This window comes from Myodes glareolus, chromosome 2, assembly GCF_982192425.1.
Source record: "Myodes glareolus chromosome 2, mMyoGla1.1, whole genome shotgun sequence".
Lineage (NCBI taxonomy): Eukaryota > Metazoa > Chordata > Mammalia > Rodentia > Cricetidae > Myodes > Myodes glareolus.
Window position 1 is genome coordinate 91,171,826 of NC_142027.1, and position 15,727 is coordinate 91,187,552.

The window sequence follows — 15,727 nt, forward strand, 5'->3', positions numbered from 1 at the left end:
TGTCCATTTCCTTTACATTTTCCAATTTTGTGGAGTACAGGTTTATGTAGTATGACCTAATGATTCTCTTGAGATTTCTGTTCATGCTTCTGACACAGTTTAATGACAGTGGCTTTTATTTGTTTTTGTTTCCCTGTTTCTTTGTTTTGGTGTTTAGCTTTTTAGTTCTAGGAATGTCTAGAATTTCTTTTTTTTTTTGCATACTATGGTAGTAGGAATGTTCTCGAATTTTTGTCAGATATTTAGCTGGTAATGGTATTTTCCTAATCTTTCCACTGTGTCTCTTTTAAAATGGTAGTAGTCTCCTATCTATGGAAGGCATTTAGTTTTACAATGTCTCATCAGTCACTACACGGTCTTAAATACTTTGCTCCAGGGATTCTCTTCAAAACCTCCTGCCTTTGCCTACCATGAAGTGTTTTTTAATCTGTCTTTATAAGAGAGCACTGTAACAACTAACCTGACTTCCCTTGGATTTTCCACAAAATAAGCTGTTGTATCCTAAGCTAATGCACAGGTGAAACCTTAAATTATTTTCTTCCACAATAAATGCTAAATACAGTATAGAGATAAGTCGTGATAAACAATGGTGTTTGTAGCACTGTCTGTTATTGGTATCAGATGGGGTCAAGTAGAGTCAGACTAATCTTGTGAAATCATTTTAAAGATTTCTGCACAGTATCCCTGAACCCTTCCTCTTGTGATGCTCCTTGTGCTGTTCAATGAGAGAAAGAGAATAAAGCCCTTGCCATGGACAGACATATACTGCGGCACAATGACAAATTGTTAAGACAGCCTACAAAAGGCATAGATTCAGACTCACACATAGGAGAGGATAACATGGATGACATTTGATGAGTGAATTAGACATTTTCAATCTGGAGATGCTCCTGGTTAGATGACACAAAGAAGACATGATTTACCGATTTCTCCATAGTGCACCGATGCATTATAGGTGACACTGAGTATATTAATAATGGGTTTAAACTTATTATTTTGTTGTCCTGTGTGAGGAATGCTAAAGGAACTAAATATTTGTAATATATCTTATAGAAGTGTGGTTGGAAAGAAACTGTAAACCAGAAATTGAGGGTGAATTTTATGAAATCTTCTTATGGATATTGCAAGACACACATACACACACACAGATATATTGTAAAAACATGTATTCATGCAATTATGAAAAAAATAAATAAAAGAAACTACTGGTAACAGTTAACCTCTTTCGTGATACTGCCCTGAATTGATCACTAATGAACAGATATAGTTAAAAATCACCCGTATCTTTCAAGCTTGTACAGATACTGTGTAAACCACGTAGAAACACTTTAGAAATGCATTCTTAGGTTCTTGGGCTCCTTTACCCATCCTCACAACTTTCATACAGAGCACTTATGTTTCAGTGAAAAGATGGTTCCTAAAAGTAGAATCATCACGTGAATTATGGTAAGCACAGTATCTGCTTTTTATGCATATCAGTATATATGAGTCCATGAGAATGTGCCATAGCATACTGGGATAATTAGCTTCATGGTTAATGAACAATGTCTAGTGCTGATGCATTTTGAACTCTAATGCTTCCATTGAAAAAATCCAAAAATAGGTGTAGTTCTCTCAAAATTTCAGTCATGAATAACTGCATGTTGACTTGATATTGCTTTCAATTGTGCTTCATCCCATTCCACAGCTTCCATCTAAGTAACAACTCCATCTTTGTGAACCTGGCCAGTGAAAACAAAGTGAAGTTCATGATTAGCTTTATAGGATTCTGATCTACATTTGAGTTTAGCTTTCCTTACCATATATTTGCTTTGCCTTAGTTGAGCACAACATATATAACTTCACTGCTGAGCAGACCACTTGAACTCAGCAAGGGAGAAACTCATTTTAATCTCTCTTGTTTTCATGAGTATCTGTGGAACCAAGCCAGGAGCAAATACTCTCTTGATTTCTGTGTTTCTGCAGATGGTGAGTGTGTGTGTAGCAGGTGAATGGTGTCTGTTGATAATTTTAAAGCAAGTTCCTCAAGAAAGAATCCAGGAGCTACAAGGGCACATCGTTTTCCCTGAGACAGAAGAGAGGGCTGATTCTACAGTAAGTATGCCTCTGCTCAGAGACTATGCTCAGTTCTTCTGCAAAGGTTCTATGTTTATGTTGCACATCTTTACATCTCTGTTTCTTATAGTCCAGCCTATGGAGTTTATTTTGACTGACATTTGCTTGCTTGTACTTCTTATGAGAGTTATAAATTTACCCTAAGGTAAAAAGTGATAAGAAAATTGATAAATAAAATAAATTATAAGGGAAAGAAAAGGCGTAAAGTTCTGAGATGGCATTATGACACAATGAACTTCCAAGATGCTGTTGAGTTTATTGAAGCTCAGCATGCAGCCTACCTTTGGGAGTAGTTTTTTTTTTTTTTTATCTCAGTGACAATTCCTTGAAGCAAACCAAATTTTTATTTGCAAGGGGTTATCAGTCAAAGATTGCTTCTAGGCTAGGGATCTGGGTAAGCGTCCACTTCTTATTTCAGTTCAAGTACTAAATTTGATGCAGAACTGTGCATGACCTGTATATGCTGCCTCAGTTTCTGCTCCTTAATATGGACTTCAATCCAGTAGAGAAAGAGGGCTGTGTATGTTTGTGTGGGGGAGGGGCATGTGATTACCTTCCTCTTTTTCTTTTCTATTTTTTATTTTTTTTTCCATTTAAAAATTTACACTTCCTCCCCTCCTCCCATTCTCCTTTCGCTCCCCCACTTACCCTCCTACCCCTCCCTCCTTAAGAGAAGGCAGGGAACACTGCCCTGTGGGAAGTCCAAGACCCTCCCCTCCTGCTGCTCCCTCCACCTCCCTCCCTCCTATCTCCCCATTTCACCCCTCATCCACTCCTCACAGAGGGTAAGGCATTTTCCCATGGGGAGTCAACAAAAACTAGCACCTTGCTTTGAGGCAGGACCAAGGCCTTCCCCAGTATGTCTAGGTTGAGCACGGTGTCCTTTCAAAGAGAATAGGTTCCAAAAAGCCAGAACAAGCAGTACGACTAAATCCTTGTCTCACTGCCAGTGGCCCCACAATCTGCCCCAGCCATACAACTGTCACTCACATTCAGAGGGCATAGTGTGGTCCTATACTGGTTCCTGTGCTGTCAGGCGAGAGTTGGAAGGCTTCCATTTTCTCTGGTAATCTGTTTCAGTGGGTAACCCCATCATAGCCTTGACCTCTTAACTTATATTCTCAGTCTTCCCTCTCTTCAGCTGTACTTTCGGAAGTCAGCCCAATGCTCTGCTGTGCTTCTCTGCATCTGTTTCCATTAGCTGCTGGATGTAGGTTCTTTGATGACATTTAAGATAGTCATCAATCTGACTACAAGGCAATGCCAATTTAGGCATCCTCTCTACTGTTGCTTAGGGTCTTAGCTGGGGTAATCCTTGTGGATTCCTGAGTATTTCTCTAGAGCTAGTTATCTTGCTAGCCCCATAATGGCTCCCTCAATCAAGATATCTTTTTCCTTATTTTCCATCTCTGTCTTCCCATCTCAAATATGCAGTTCCCTCAAGTTCTCCTCATCCCTTCTTCTCCCCTCCTCTTTCCCTTCTGCCTTCCCTTATCCACCTAGACTCTTGCTCCCATTTTTCTCAGGAGATCTTGTCTATTTCCCCTTCCAGGGTTATATGTGTATATATATATATATATATATATATATATATATACACACACACACATATACACACACACACATATGTGTGTATATGTGTGTGTGTGTTCATGTATGTGTGTGTGTATATATATATATATATATATATAATGTCTTTTTCTGTAAGGGTTCTCACTGTTAATTAGCTTCTCTGGGATTGTGGACTATAGGCTCCTAATACTTTGCTGTACAGCTAGTATTCACCTGTGAGGGTGTATATACCATGATGATTTTTCTTGGTCTGGTTAACTCACTCACTATTAATTATCTAGTTTCATCCATTAAAATGCAAATTTCAAGATGTCGTTTTTTTATGGCTGAGTAGTATTTCATTATGTAAATATACCACATTTTCTTTATCCATATTTCAGTTGAGGAGCATGTATGTTATCTCTAGGTTTTGCCTATTATGAATAATGCTGCTGTGAACATAGTTTAACAAATGTCCTTGTAGTATGGTTGAACATTATTTGGGTATATGCCCAAGAGTGGTGTTGCTGGGTCTTGTGGTAGGTTGATTCACAATTTTCTGAGAAATTGCCATACTGATTTTCAGAGTGGTTGTACAAGTTTACATTCCCAGCAGAAATGGACAAGTGTTTCCCTTACTCTACATCCTCTCCAGCATAAGCAATTGTTGGTGTTTATGGTCTTAGCCATTGTGACTGGTGTAAGGTGGTTTTGATTTGCATTTCCCTGATGGCTAAGGATATTGAAAATTTCCTAAAGCGTCTTTCAACTAATTGAGTTTCTTCTGTTGAGCATTCAATGTTTAGTTCTGTACCCCATTTTTAAACAAATTATTTGATATTTTGATATCTAATTTCTTGAGTTCATTATGTATTTTGGAGATCAGTACTCTGTCTGATGTGGGGTTGATAAAGATCTTTCCCTGTTCAGTAGGCTGGCTTTTTGTTTATTGACTCTCTCCTTTCCTTTAGAGAAGCTTCTCAGTTTCAGGAGGTCCATTTTATTTATTTTTTATCTCATTGTCTCTGTTAGTGATGTTATATTTGGGAAGTGATCTGGTGTACCCATGCATTGAAGGTTAATTCCCATTTTCTATTCTGTCAGGTTCAGTGTAGTCGGATTTATATTGAGGTCTTTAATCCATTTGGACTTGAGTTTTGTGCACGGTGGTAGATATAAATCTGTTGAAGGAGAGAGGGCCTGTTTTTGGTCTCTGCCACCTGGCTAGCATACACCCAAAATAACCACACAGAAATTATATTAATTAAATCACTGCCTGGCCCATTATCTCTAGCCTCTTATTGGCTAACTCCCACATCTTGATTTAACCCATTTCTAATAATCTGTATATCACCACAAGGTTATGACTTACTGGGAAATATTCAGCATGTCTGACCTGGTGTCTTCATGGCAGCTTTCTCTCTGACTCTGCTTTCTTCCTCCCAGAATTCAGTTCTGTCTCCTTATCTACCTAAGTTCTGCCCTATCAGGCCAAGCAGTTTCTTTATTGATTAACCAATAAAAGCAACACATCAACAAAAGGACCTCCTACACCATTTTCCCTTTTCTGTTTAAAAAGGAAAGGAAGGCTTTAACTTTAACATAGTAAAATTACATATAACAAAATATGTGTCAAATAAGAATTACAGTTATATTTATATTTACTTTATCTTTTATTATAACTAAGGAGAACTATAACTATAAATTCTTCAACTCCATCAAAGACTCCAGAAGGATATAATATTACCTAAGTAAACAGGAAGTGCATTATAAACAACTTACAAAACTCTAGAATTGACAGAGACATCTCACTGCCTGGACATTCACCAAACATGCTTCTGTACCGTTGAGGCATCCACCTTCAGCCCACAGGCCCATAGTATCCAGCAGACATTTCCATGAAGCTGGAAATTTTAAAGACAGTTCAAGTCACTTTCTTTTGTGTTCTGCAGAATGTCTCACAGACTCTTTCATGAAGCAGGAACCCCGAAGGATCATCTTACCTTTAGGCAAGTTCAGCAGTCATCTCTCTGTGGATTCTGTATGTCCAGTGAAGCAGTTCAGGCAAGAGCAGTTTCTTGCCCAAATGGATAACCAACTGCATAAGGAGCCTCTTTGATGCCCATCTTCCTCAGGAAGTAGCTTGGTGCTGCCAGGAGCAGACATGTCTCACTATCATGAAAAGTCCTAAGTTATTAAAACATTTTAAATACCATATTCTGTAGTCTTTGAAAGATATGAAGAATGCCTATCCATCTGAAATGCGCATCTAGAAAAGTTAACTAACATGACTACAAACTTGACTGTTATATAGATTATCTATTAACCTATATTTTTTAAATTATATATTACATTAATAAATGAGCTACACAATCACAATACCTTAATCAAGATCACAAATACATATACATATAACAAAATTGACCTTAAATTTATATACATAAATCAAGATTTATACCAATGTAAGTTATTCATATCTATATCATATCCCCTTTTAAATGTAAAAGAGCATTTATAAACAATATTTGGGAATATGGGCATGGTTTTTTTTCTCCAAACTGTTTCATGCTGTATGGGGGCACTGTTAATCAGATCTTTCATTGTGTATCCTGTGTGCTAGGTTTATCTCAGTCAGCATTTGGTTGAAGTAATTTTTTGAGGGTATTCACAGCAAGATTTCAGGAGGCCTTGGCCCATGAAACCATATTGGTGTAGAAGCAATCCACAGGTTCTCATCTTGTGTGAAAACAAAAGTAGAACCTCTTTTCCAAAACACCATATCCTTAGACCCAAATTTGAAAGTCCTGATACCTTTATAATATACATGCTGGATTAGCTTAGCAGCACATACAACGAAAAGGCTCTCTGTATTTAGTTCCTTCAAAGTCAAAAAATTTAAAGAAAACTCAATAATATACAGAATCCAGACTCTGTGAATTTTCCATTTTTACGTGGCTTATTTTTTTTTTACTTCCTTTAATCTATGGTTATCTGTACTCTGTCTCTTTAAAGACTTTACCCTTTTTTTTTTTTAAAAAAAGCATTAACTTTATTTTATAACTCTGTATACTCTATAAGCCCTCATATACCCCTCTTCTATCCAGAAGGGAATATTTAAAAATTCAATTTTCTGTAGGCATTTTGTGGCTGTTTGTTTGAAGTTTATATTTTATTGACTGTCATATCCAGAACACAGCATTTCTATTGACTCCTCCAAATCTTCTTGCTCCTTTATGCTTTCCCATATCTCTTTTGCAATGTTCCCTTGTCTTTGGAGGTAATATAGTTGTCTCACAGAGGTATGAGCTTTCCAGATCTCTTTCCAAAATCACTTACTCTGTGACATGGGGCTTTTAAAGATAATCTAAGTGTAGATTAATAAGTTATAGAACAACCCCAAATGTTGAATATACCCATTGTGAAAATACCTATGTATTCTTTTAAAGCAAGATCACTACAATCACTACAACACATGGCAACATCAGGATATACAAGAAAAGTCACGGTGAGGGCTTAGCATGCATAGTATAGAATAAAGCAAAGACCTTGAACCAAACAAGTGACTTTTTACAATGAACACTTGCAATCAGTGTTGTAGTTTACTGTGAATTGACAAAAAATAATATTAGATCATGTCTTACTAAATTTACCACTATTATTAGAAACTAATATCATTTAGTTGAAAATAGAAATCAGTATTAAACCAACTAATGATAAATAAAGGGAAAAATGCACATTGATGAAAACTATAGCTGTATTATAGTATCCACAGTGTTTAAAAATCAATAAAACTATGAAGGACTGCAGAAATAATGTGAGAGGAGAAGGTTGGAAGGAGGCAGAAAAAATAATTTAGGAATAAGAGTAAATTATACAGATTTTAACTAGAAGAGTGGAAGAAAGCTGTTTACTACAGAAACATACAGAAAAAACATAAAATCCAGTAAAACAATATGAAACATAAAAGAAAATAATTAAGGTGTAGTTAACTGAGAGTGGATATGTTCAAGAACTAGAATGTGAGAAAGACAAGGAGGAAATGTACATTGAGTAATATAACTACACTGTCAAACAGGGCATATCCTTCATGGTTTGTCCTTTTCTTGCTATCTTCCCCATGAAATTTTTTGTAGAAAAATAGATGAAGGGCAAGGTGCAGTTTGTAATGTTAGCTCTAATCTAGAAAATCAGATTCATGGGACTGCTATTCCCAGAGTTGTTTAATCAACATTTTTGTTGTTTTTTTTTTTTATTGATTCCTTAGTAAATTTTATTTAGTAACTTATTGCACTTTAGGTCTCATACTCATATTGTGTTCTTGAAGCAATGATAGAACCCTGTAGCTTCAGGGGTGTGTCAGCTTTGTATATCAGCTGATCTAAGTCATGCATCAGCTATGCAATCTACCTCCTCATTTGTTCTTTATAAATCTGCTCACAGTGTTTCCACTACTTATTCAGGTTTTAGAAGTCAGTCTCTTCCCAGCCTGCCACACACAGGTGTCACCTCTATCATGGTCTTTCCCACTGTTGTCATTGAAGTAATTTGCAGTAAGAATTTCTGCTTCATTTTTGGATATGGCAATTCTGTCCCTTGCTACACATCTTACTTTTGACATATTTTCATTTGAGAGCTCTTCATGCACACATGGTTGCAACTTTACAGCTCATGTTTATTCAACATGTGATTCCTAAAGAAACAGTTTGCCATAAGAATAGATGCCCTTAAATGGTGAAGGCTGGAACTTCACACGAAGATAGTCTGGCTCCCATTCACATACCCTTTTTCTGCCTGTACATCTATAGCTTAAGTTTGTCCTTCTTGGCTTAATATTTTCAGCACACTGATTTTTAGTGTAGACTATATTTTGAAGTATGTTTTTTAGAATAATGCTAATCAAGAACACTTTAAGTTTTGTGATAAATTCTTGTATCTTTAGTCTAACTAATGAAATTTGTACCTGGGCACTTGATAAACTGTTTACTTTCATGACAGGGAATCTTGACATTCCAGGATGTGGCAATTGATTTCTCTCCAGATGAGTGGGATTGCCTCGACTTTGTACAGAGGACTTTGTACAGGGATGTCATGTTGGAGAACTACAGTAACATGGTCTCTGTGAGTGAGACTTTTTTCATGATTCCTTCTTTATCATAATTGTTTCCTACAAGTATGTTTTACACTTATGTCTGAATTGTTTGCCCCACTTTCACATGTCAATTTAATAAAAATCTTAAGAGTTCATCATTTAGAACACAATAATTTGTGTAATTTTATCTTGTCAATATACTCCTGACTCCTGGAGTTGATAGTCATCGTTCAAACATTTATAATACATTTTACTTTTCAGACACACCATATATTGATTTGTAACTTAATCATTCACAACATATTTGCATTTAGATTCAGTAGTAATTTGCAAAGAAACTCAAAGTATAGAACATTTAAAAAATGTTTTGTATTTTCAAATATTGGGTGATAGCAATTCCATAATCATATTTGGAATTTTATGTTATATGTCATCTAATATAGTCAGTATTGTGGTTTATTAGAAATCCAAGTGTTTTAATATTATCCCAAGTTTGTTCATATGTCTCTTCCAATATTCAGGTTGTTCGGTGTCCAAACCAGACCTGATCAACTCCCTTGAACAAAGCAAAGAGCCCTGGAATGTGAACGTAGGAGAGAAAGAAGGCAATGAACAAGGTAAGCCACAGAAAGTATTAGCACATGTGGGAAACAGGGCATGGAGGAATTCTGTCCTGAAGTGGGGTTTGCAAAGATCTTTACCTGAAATGGTATAAAACTTCACATTGAATAATTATCCCAAATTATTTTATAAGTTTCATTCGCATGAAATGACCTAAACACTCACTTTGAATACGTAAATTATGGTATAAAGCAGAAGTAATATGATTTGTTGCTATATCCTTGAATGCCACCAGGCCCTGAAATGAACAATATTGAAAGGAAAATTAGCATAAAAAACTTTTCACAGTGTTTCAAAGAATATTTTTCTGTACAAGTTCATGTCTGTTTGTTTACACTCATGATAGTATTACGTGGTTTTCACTATTGTGTAGTATGACATAAAATCAGAAAATACAAATTTTATAGTTGGACTCATTTTAGAAGATTGTAGAATTTGTTCTTTGTGTTAGAATCTACAGAATTTAAAAGATAACTTTTTCTATTTCTGCAAAATATTCATTAGAAACTAGGAGTTGTTTATTCATACATGTTACTGGTCTATTAAGATCATCTAAAAATCTCTGAATATCAAAATTTATAATGTTACTTTCCACATAAAGGCTATGTTTTCTTTTGTGTTTTATTTCTATCTATATTTGAGTTTTCTTGGACAAGCAAATTTGTGTATACTTTTATTATTCGTATATACTTTTATTATTTTGATTGCCTCACAATGACTTTTGAACATATTCAACTCCCCAACTCTTCCCATGTTCTGCTTCTTCCAGATATCATTTATTTTTTTTCTCATCTTTATTTATACTCAGAGTTCAATCTGTAATTCCCATACATTCTTGGGTGTAGAGAATGGCCTGCTTATGGTTGAATTATCAGGAGTTACACATTTTTAAAATAAACTTATGCCCTTTCTCAGTTGGTAGAGCACGAAACTCTTAATTTCAGGGTTTTTAATTTTACCCCATGTTGGGTGCCAGATGAAGGACACTCAAATCCCACACTAGCTCAGAATTAAAAATAATAAATGGTTAATTATTTAGGGGTAGACTCACAAATCAGAATCCTCTGCTGGAATGATGAACCCAATCCCGCAGCCGGAAAAGACGCCAGAAGCACTCTATATTTATATCCGCATAAAGAGTATAAGAGGCCACACCCCAGTGGGTGGGTATCTTAAAGGCTACTGGCTGTGGGATTTCTTACAGCAGATATCCTTGATTTTTTTCTCATCTTTATTTATACTCAGAGTTCAGTCTGTAATTCCCATACAATCCTGGGTTTTGAATATGGCTTGCAATATGGTTGAACTATCAGGAGTTGCACAGTTTTAGTAAACGTTATGCACTTTCTCCAAGCATCCTTCAGATGATAGGAACTTCTCGGCAAGGTTTAGGTCTCCAAATCCCCTCAGGCTTTTTTCCTAGAATTTTAATCTGGCTTGAGCTTGCTTGGATCTGATGCATGCTATCCTAATCACTTGTGTTCATATGGGCAACTGTCAAGTAGTATACAAAGCACTACTATTTTTATAGTCATTCATGACTTCCTGGCCTTAACATTGTCACTCAGTCCTGAATGAGCTCTGAACATTCCATGGGATGGGTTTGATATAAACATACTAGTTAAAACTAAAATTTTTCCTATTGTTTGTACCATGTCCACCTATGAGTCACGTTTTAGTTGTCAAAATTCACCAGAAGCAATGGAAATGAGGCCTAGAGATGCAATTCTCTGTGGGTAAACCAATAGAACATCAGGAATAATTTTAATACTAAATCCAAGCAGCAGAATAATGGTAGTAGGTGGTACTTTTTATCTCTTAATAATTCTTCTTGAATTAGCATGAACACTCCTCAAAATATTCTACAAAATAAGAGCAATAGAACAGTGAAATTCTTTTTGTGAGGATAGTTACATTGATACCTAAACCATGTATACACACAAAAAGTAAGTGAAAGATATACCAATTCATTATGAACATATATAAAAGTCCTCAATAAAATATTTCCATCCTGAATCCAATAGCATATCAAAAAAGGTGATCTACTGTAGGATTCATCTCAAGATATATAGGGCTAGATCAACAATTTAAAACCAATAAATGTAATCTACCACTTATACAAACTGACAGTCAAATTCCAGATGTTTATCTCATTAGATGCTGAAAAGCCTTTGATAAAATTAACACCTCCTTTTTGATAAAAGTCCTGGAGAGATTAGGGATGCAAGGAACATACTTCCAAATGAAAGACACAATTTGCAGCAAGCCTATATCCCACATCAAACTAAATCGAGAGATATTCAAAGGCTTTCCACTAAAATAGGGAACCATTTAAATGGTACTCACTCTCTATATGTATTCAATGCAGCACTTGGAATCTTAGCTGGAACAGTAACATGAATGAAGAAGATCAAGAAGTGATGAATAATAAAGGAAGAGATCAAAGGAACTTTATATGCAGGTGCTATGAATTTAGGTTTACAGACTCTAAGAACTCCACCAAGAATCTACTACAACTGAGATAAACTTTAATCAAATTTAAGAGGTGCAAAATTAACTAACAAAAGCAGAAGCCCTCCTATATAAAAATGAGAAAATACTTAAATAGAAATCAGTGAAATGATGTCTTTTACAATAGCCTCAGAAAATAGTTTGGGGTAATTCTAACTAAAAAAGTGAAAGACCTTTATAAAAACTTTAAGGCATTGGAGAAATGAATTGAAAATGATATCAGAAGATAGAAGAAAATCCCTGTGCTCAAGGATTGGTCAATTGATATAGTAAAAATGAACATCTTATTGAAAGTATTGTAGTGATTCAGTGAAAATCTCATCAAAATTCTAACACAATTCTTGAAAATCTCAAAAAGATAGTCTTCAGCATCATATAGATACAAACAAAAAACTCACAATAGTTTAAACAATCGGGAAAAATAAAACAATATATGTGGGGTATTATCCATAATTTGTTTTCTAAGAAGTGAAAGACAGTGGGTAAATTCAAGCATGAGTGAAGCTGGGGATGATCTCAGGGCTTTTGAGAGATGAAAAGCCATGGTCAGAATATATTTTATGAAAGGATCTATTTTCTGTAAAAAGAGACAGAATGAGAGATTTACCTCTGATAATAAGATCAGTACTAGTGAATTTCCTTGAAAATTTACGGACCTCTTCCTTGTGGCATACATGATTCCCTTTGAACCAATTAGTAGTAACTGCTTCCTGTTCTTTATTTCCTTCTTTCTTCACTAATTAATATTCTGTCTTCTTTATTAATATTATTCAATTTGTTCATTTGAAAAGATTGTGGAGATGAGTTTTATCCATTAAGATAAGTGGTTTTTTTTTTTTTGCAGTTGGGTTATAGGCTTTGTATATAGTTATTTTTCAATTGCTGTGATAAAGCTCCAAGATAAAGGCAAAATACAGAAGAAAGAAAGAAAGATCTATTATGATGAATCAGAGGTAGCGATTGTCAAGGGACTAGAGCAGCAGTGAGAGGTCCCATCTAGAACCACAACAGAAAGCAAGAGAACTCACTTTTGGCTACTGAAGGCATTAAAATTCTCAAAGCCAGTCTCCAGGGACTTAGGTGTTCTAGTAAGTTAATACCTAACGATAAACATCCACCAATTTCAGACCATGTATTCAGACATTTGTTTATATAGGGTCATTTCACTCAACCCATCATAGTCTTACTTACTATTCTCAAAATTATAATTGGAATCTCTAAGGTAACATACCTTCGATCCTTCTTCTATTTTTATTATTTATTTAATGTATGTTATAAAAGATCTTCTGTCCATTTGCCTTAAAAAGATTTTTTTAGAATAAATGATTTGAAGTTTATTTTTTGTAATATGCCACCTTGAATATGGGTCTAAACTTATTTATAAAATTGTGTCACTTGTATATCTGAAAACATTTCACATAGTGTACTAACGCAGATAATTATATATTTTTCTTTTTTCCAGTTTTCTATTTTCATCAAACACAAGACCAGTTTTCACAGGAGAATAGACAAGATCCTATCCAGAAATTGCTATCAGCTGTAAGTAGTGACTTAAAAACTTATTTTTCAGGATGAAGAGAGAAAAGGGAATGGATTATTTCATGATTGAAATAATCTATATTCACCAACCACTCTGGGTAGCCCTGCCAAAAGTACCTTATCTTGAAAGATGTCACATTAGATCACTTCCATTTTCAAAAACAGTTTCTTCAGAAAGCAAATAAAAACTAAGTTTTAAAACATGTTTTTATTCTATAAATAATTTTGAAAAACCTGAAACTGAATGGTGCATATGCTAATAAACATTTAATTCCCTCAATTAATAATTATATTTTATGACAATGTATTCAGTTGAGATATATGTGAGGTTTTTCTCAATCAAATAAGATTGAAAATATATCATAGCTTTTCTAGCTGTAAGAAGCCTTACGCATTTAATGATGTTATTAAAACCTTCACTAGGAACTCTAGGAAGAATATTTACCAGAATCTTCATCTTGAAGGGACAAATTCTCAAAACATCAATTACAATATGGCTTTATTATCATTTAAATACATAGAATAAGTCTGTTTTTCCTAAGAGCCAATACATACACAATAATTGTAAGGAGATTTTTTTTTATTATAACACACACTTTTATTTTTGTTCCAGCATGACCAGAAACAAGAGAAGCATTATGTAAACAATCAAAATGAAGAAAGTCAAAACAACTATATGGAATGTGGAAGGTGCTTAAACAGATGTGCATGCCTCACTATACATAAAGGAATTAATCCCAAAGAGAAGGTATATAAATGTAAAGATTGTGGCAAATCATTTACCCATCATGCAAATCTCCAAGCTCACTGGAGAATCCATACTGGTGAGAAACCTTTCACATGTCAAGTGTGTCTCAAGTCCTTTACCCAGGTGTCAGATCTTCACAGACATCACAGAGTCCATACTGGTGAGAAACCTTTCACATGTCAAGAATGTGGCAAGTCTTTTGCTCATGTCTCAACTCTACATAATCTTCACAGAATCCATACTGGAGAGAAACCTTTCAGATGTCAAGAATGTGGCAAGTCCTTTACCAGGGCCTCAACTCTTCACACTCATCACAGAATCCATACTGGTGAGAAACCTTACATATGTCAAACATGTGGCAAGTCCTTTACCAGGGTCTCAAATCTTCACAGTCATCACAGAATCCATACTGGTGAGAAACCATACAGATGTCAGAAATGTGGCAAGTCTTTTGCCCATATCTCAACACTTCATAATCATCACAGAATTCATACTGGTGAGTAACCTTACAGATGCCAAGAATGTTGCAAGTCCTTTACCCAGATCTCAGCTCTTCTTGCTCACCATAGACTCCATAATGGTGACAAACCTTACAAATGTAAAGAATGTGGTAAGTCCTTTAACACAAACTCAAGTCTTAGAAAGCATCACAAAATTCATGTATGATGTATATTTCATAAAATTTCTTAGTATACTTCACAGTAATTCATTGTATAGATCTTCATACATTAACCAAGATATTACAGAGACTCACATCCTTCAATTAATTTTTAAAGCTTAGTGAATACTTTCTTTAATTTCTTATGAATATAGAAACATTTTATCCAGATTTGACCTTTATTGTCATTAAACATATGTTGTAAACTGAATTTATCCATTATTGTTGTAAACATAGCATTCAAGCATTAACTATTATAAATAAGCAAATATTTCTAGTAGGAGTAAATTAAGCAATAACATTTCTTGACTGTATGTTTAGAAATGTGTTAAAAAAATTCAGTGTCAAAAAAGAATCCATTGTCATACTATTTCAGATTTTGATGCAAATTTACTTTCTTGGCATATGGTTGCTTATGTAATGAGATTATGCTCTATATGAACATTATTTTCCTGTTATTTTTGTGATATTAAATGTATAACAGCTCGTATGAAACTAGAAGTCTTTTCATTCTGTGTCTTTGCAATAAAACTTTTAAACATTTTGACCAATTTTTATTGTATTTTTTTGTTCTGATAGTCTATTCCCTAATGGCAGGGTATCATAATTGTGAACTCTTCCAATAATGATAGCAACAATGAAAACATGACATAAAATAGATGTAGATTGTTGTGGGATGTGTTACAGTACGTAAAGATGGATTGAATTCAATGAAAATAAAGACACAACATACCCAAACCTATGGGACACTATGAAAGCAATGCTAAGAGGAAAGTTCACTGCACTAAGTGCCCACATAAAGAAAACGGAGAATGCACACATTAGAGACTTAACAGCACACCTGAAAGCTCTAGAAAAAAAAAATGAAGCAGACTCTCCCAGGAGGAGTAGAAGA

At 34.8% G+C, this 15,727-nt stretch overlaps 1 protein-coding gene across 1 annotated transcript in view; it reads left to right on the plus strand.

Moving 5' to 3' along the window:
* The window catches only part of LOC125396170 (uncharacterized), a 30,882-nt gene extending 15,503 nt beyond the window's left edge, over positions 1 to 15,379 (plus strand). Inside the window, exons 6-10 of the mRNA XM_087902826.1 lie at positions 1,966 to 2,094; positions 8,662 to 8,788; positions 9,277 to 9,372; positions 13,350 to 13,426; positions 14,040 to 15,379. Coding sequence (XP_087758952.1) covers positions 1,966 to 2,094; positions 8,662 to 8,788; positions 9,277 to 9,372; positions 13,350 to 13,426; positions 14,040 to 14,678 — 1,068 coding nt within the window. The 3' untranslated portion in view covers positions 14,679 to 15,379. The remainder of the gene's footprint in view (positions 1 to 1,965; positions 2,095 to 8,661; positions 8,789 to 9,276; positions 9,373 to 13,349; positions 13,427 to 14,039) is intronic.
* The last annotated feature ends 348 nt before the right edge of the window (positions 15,380 to 15,727 follow it).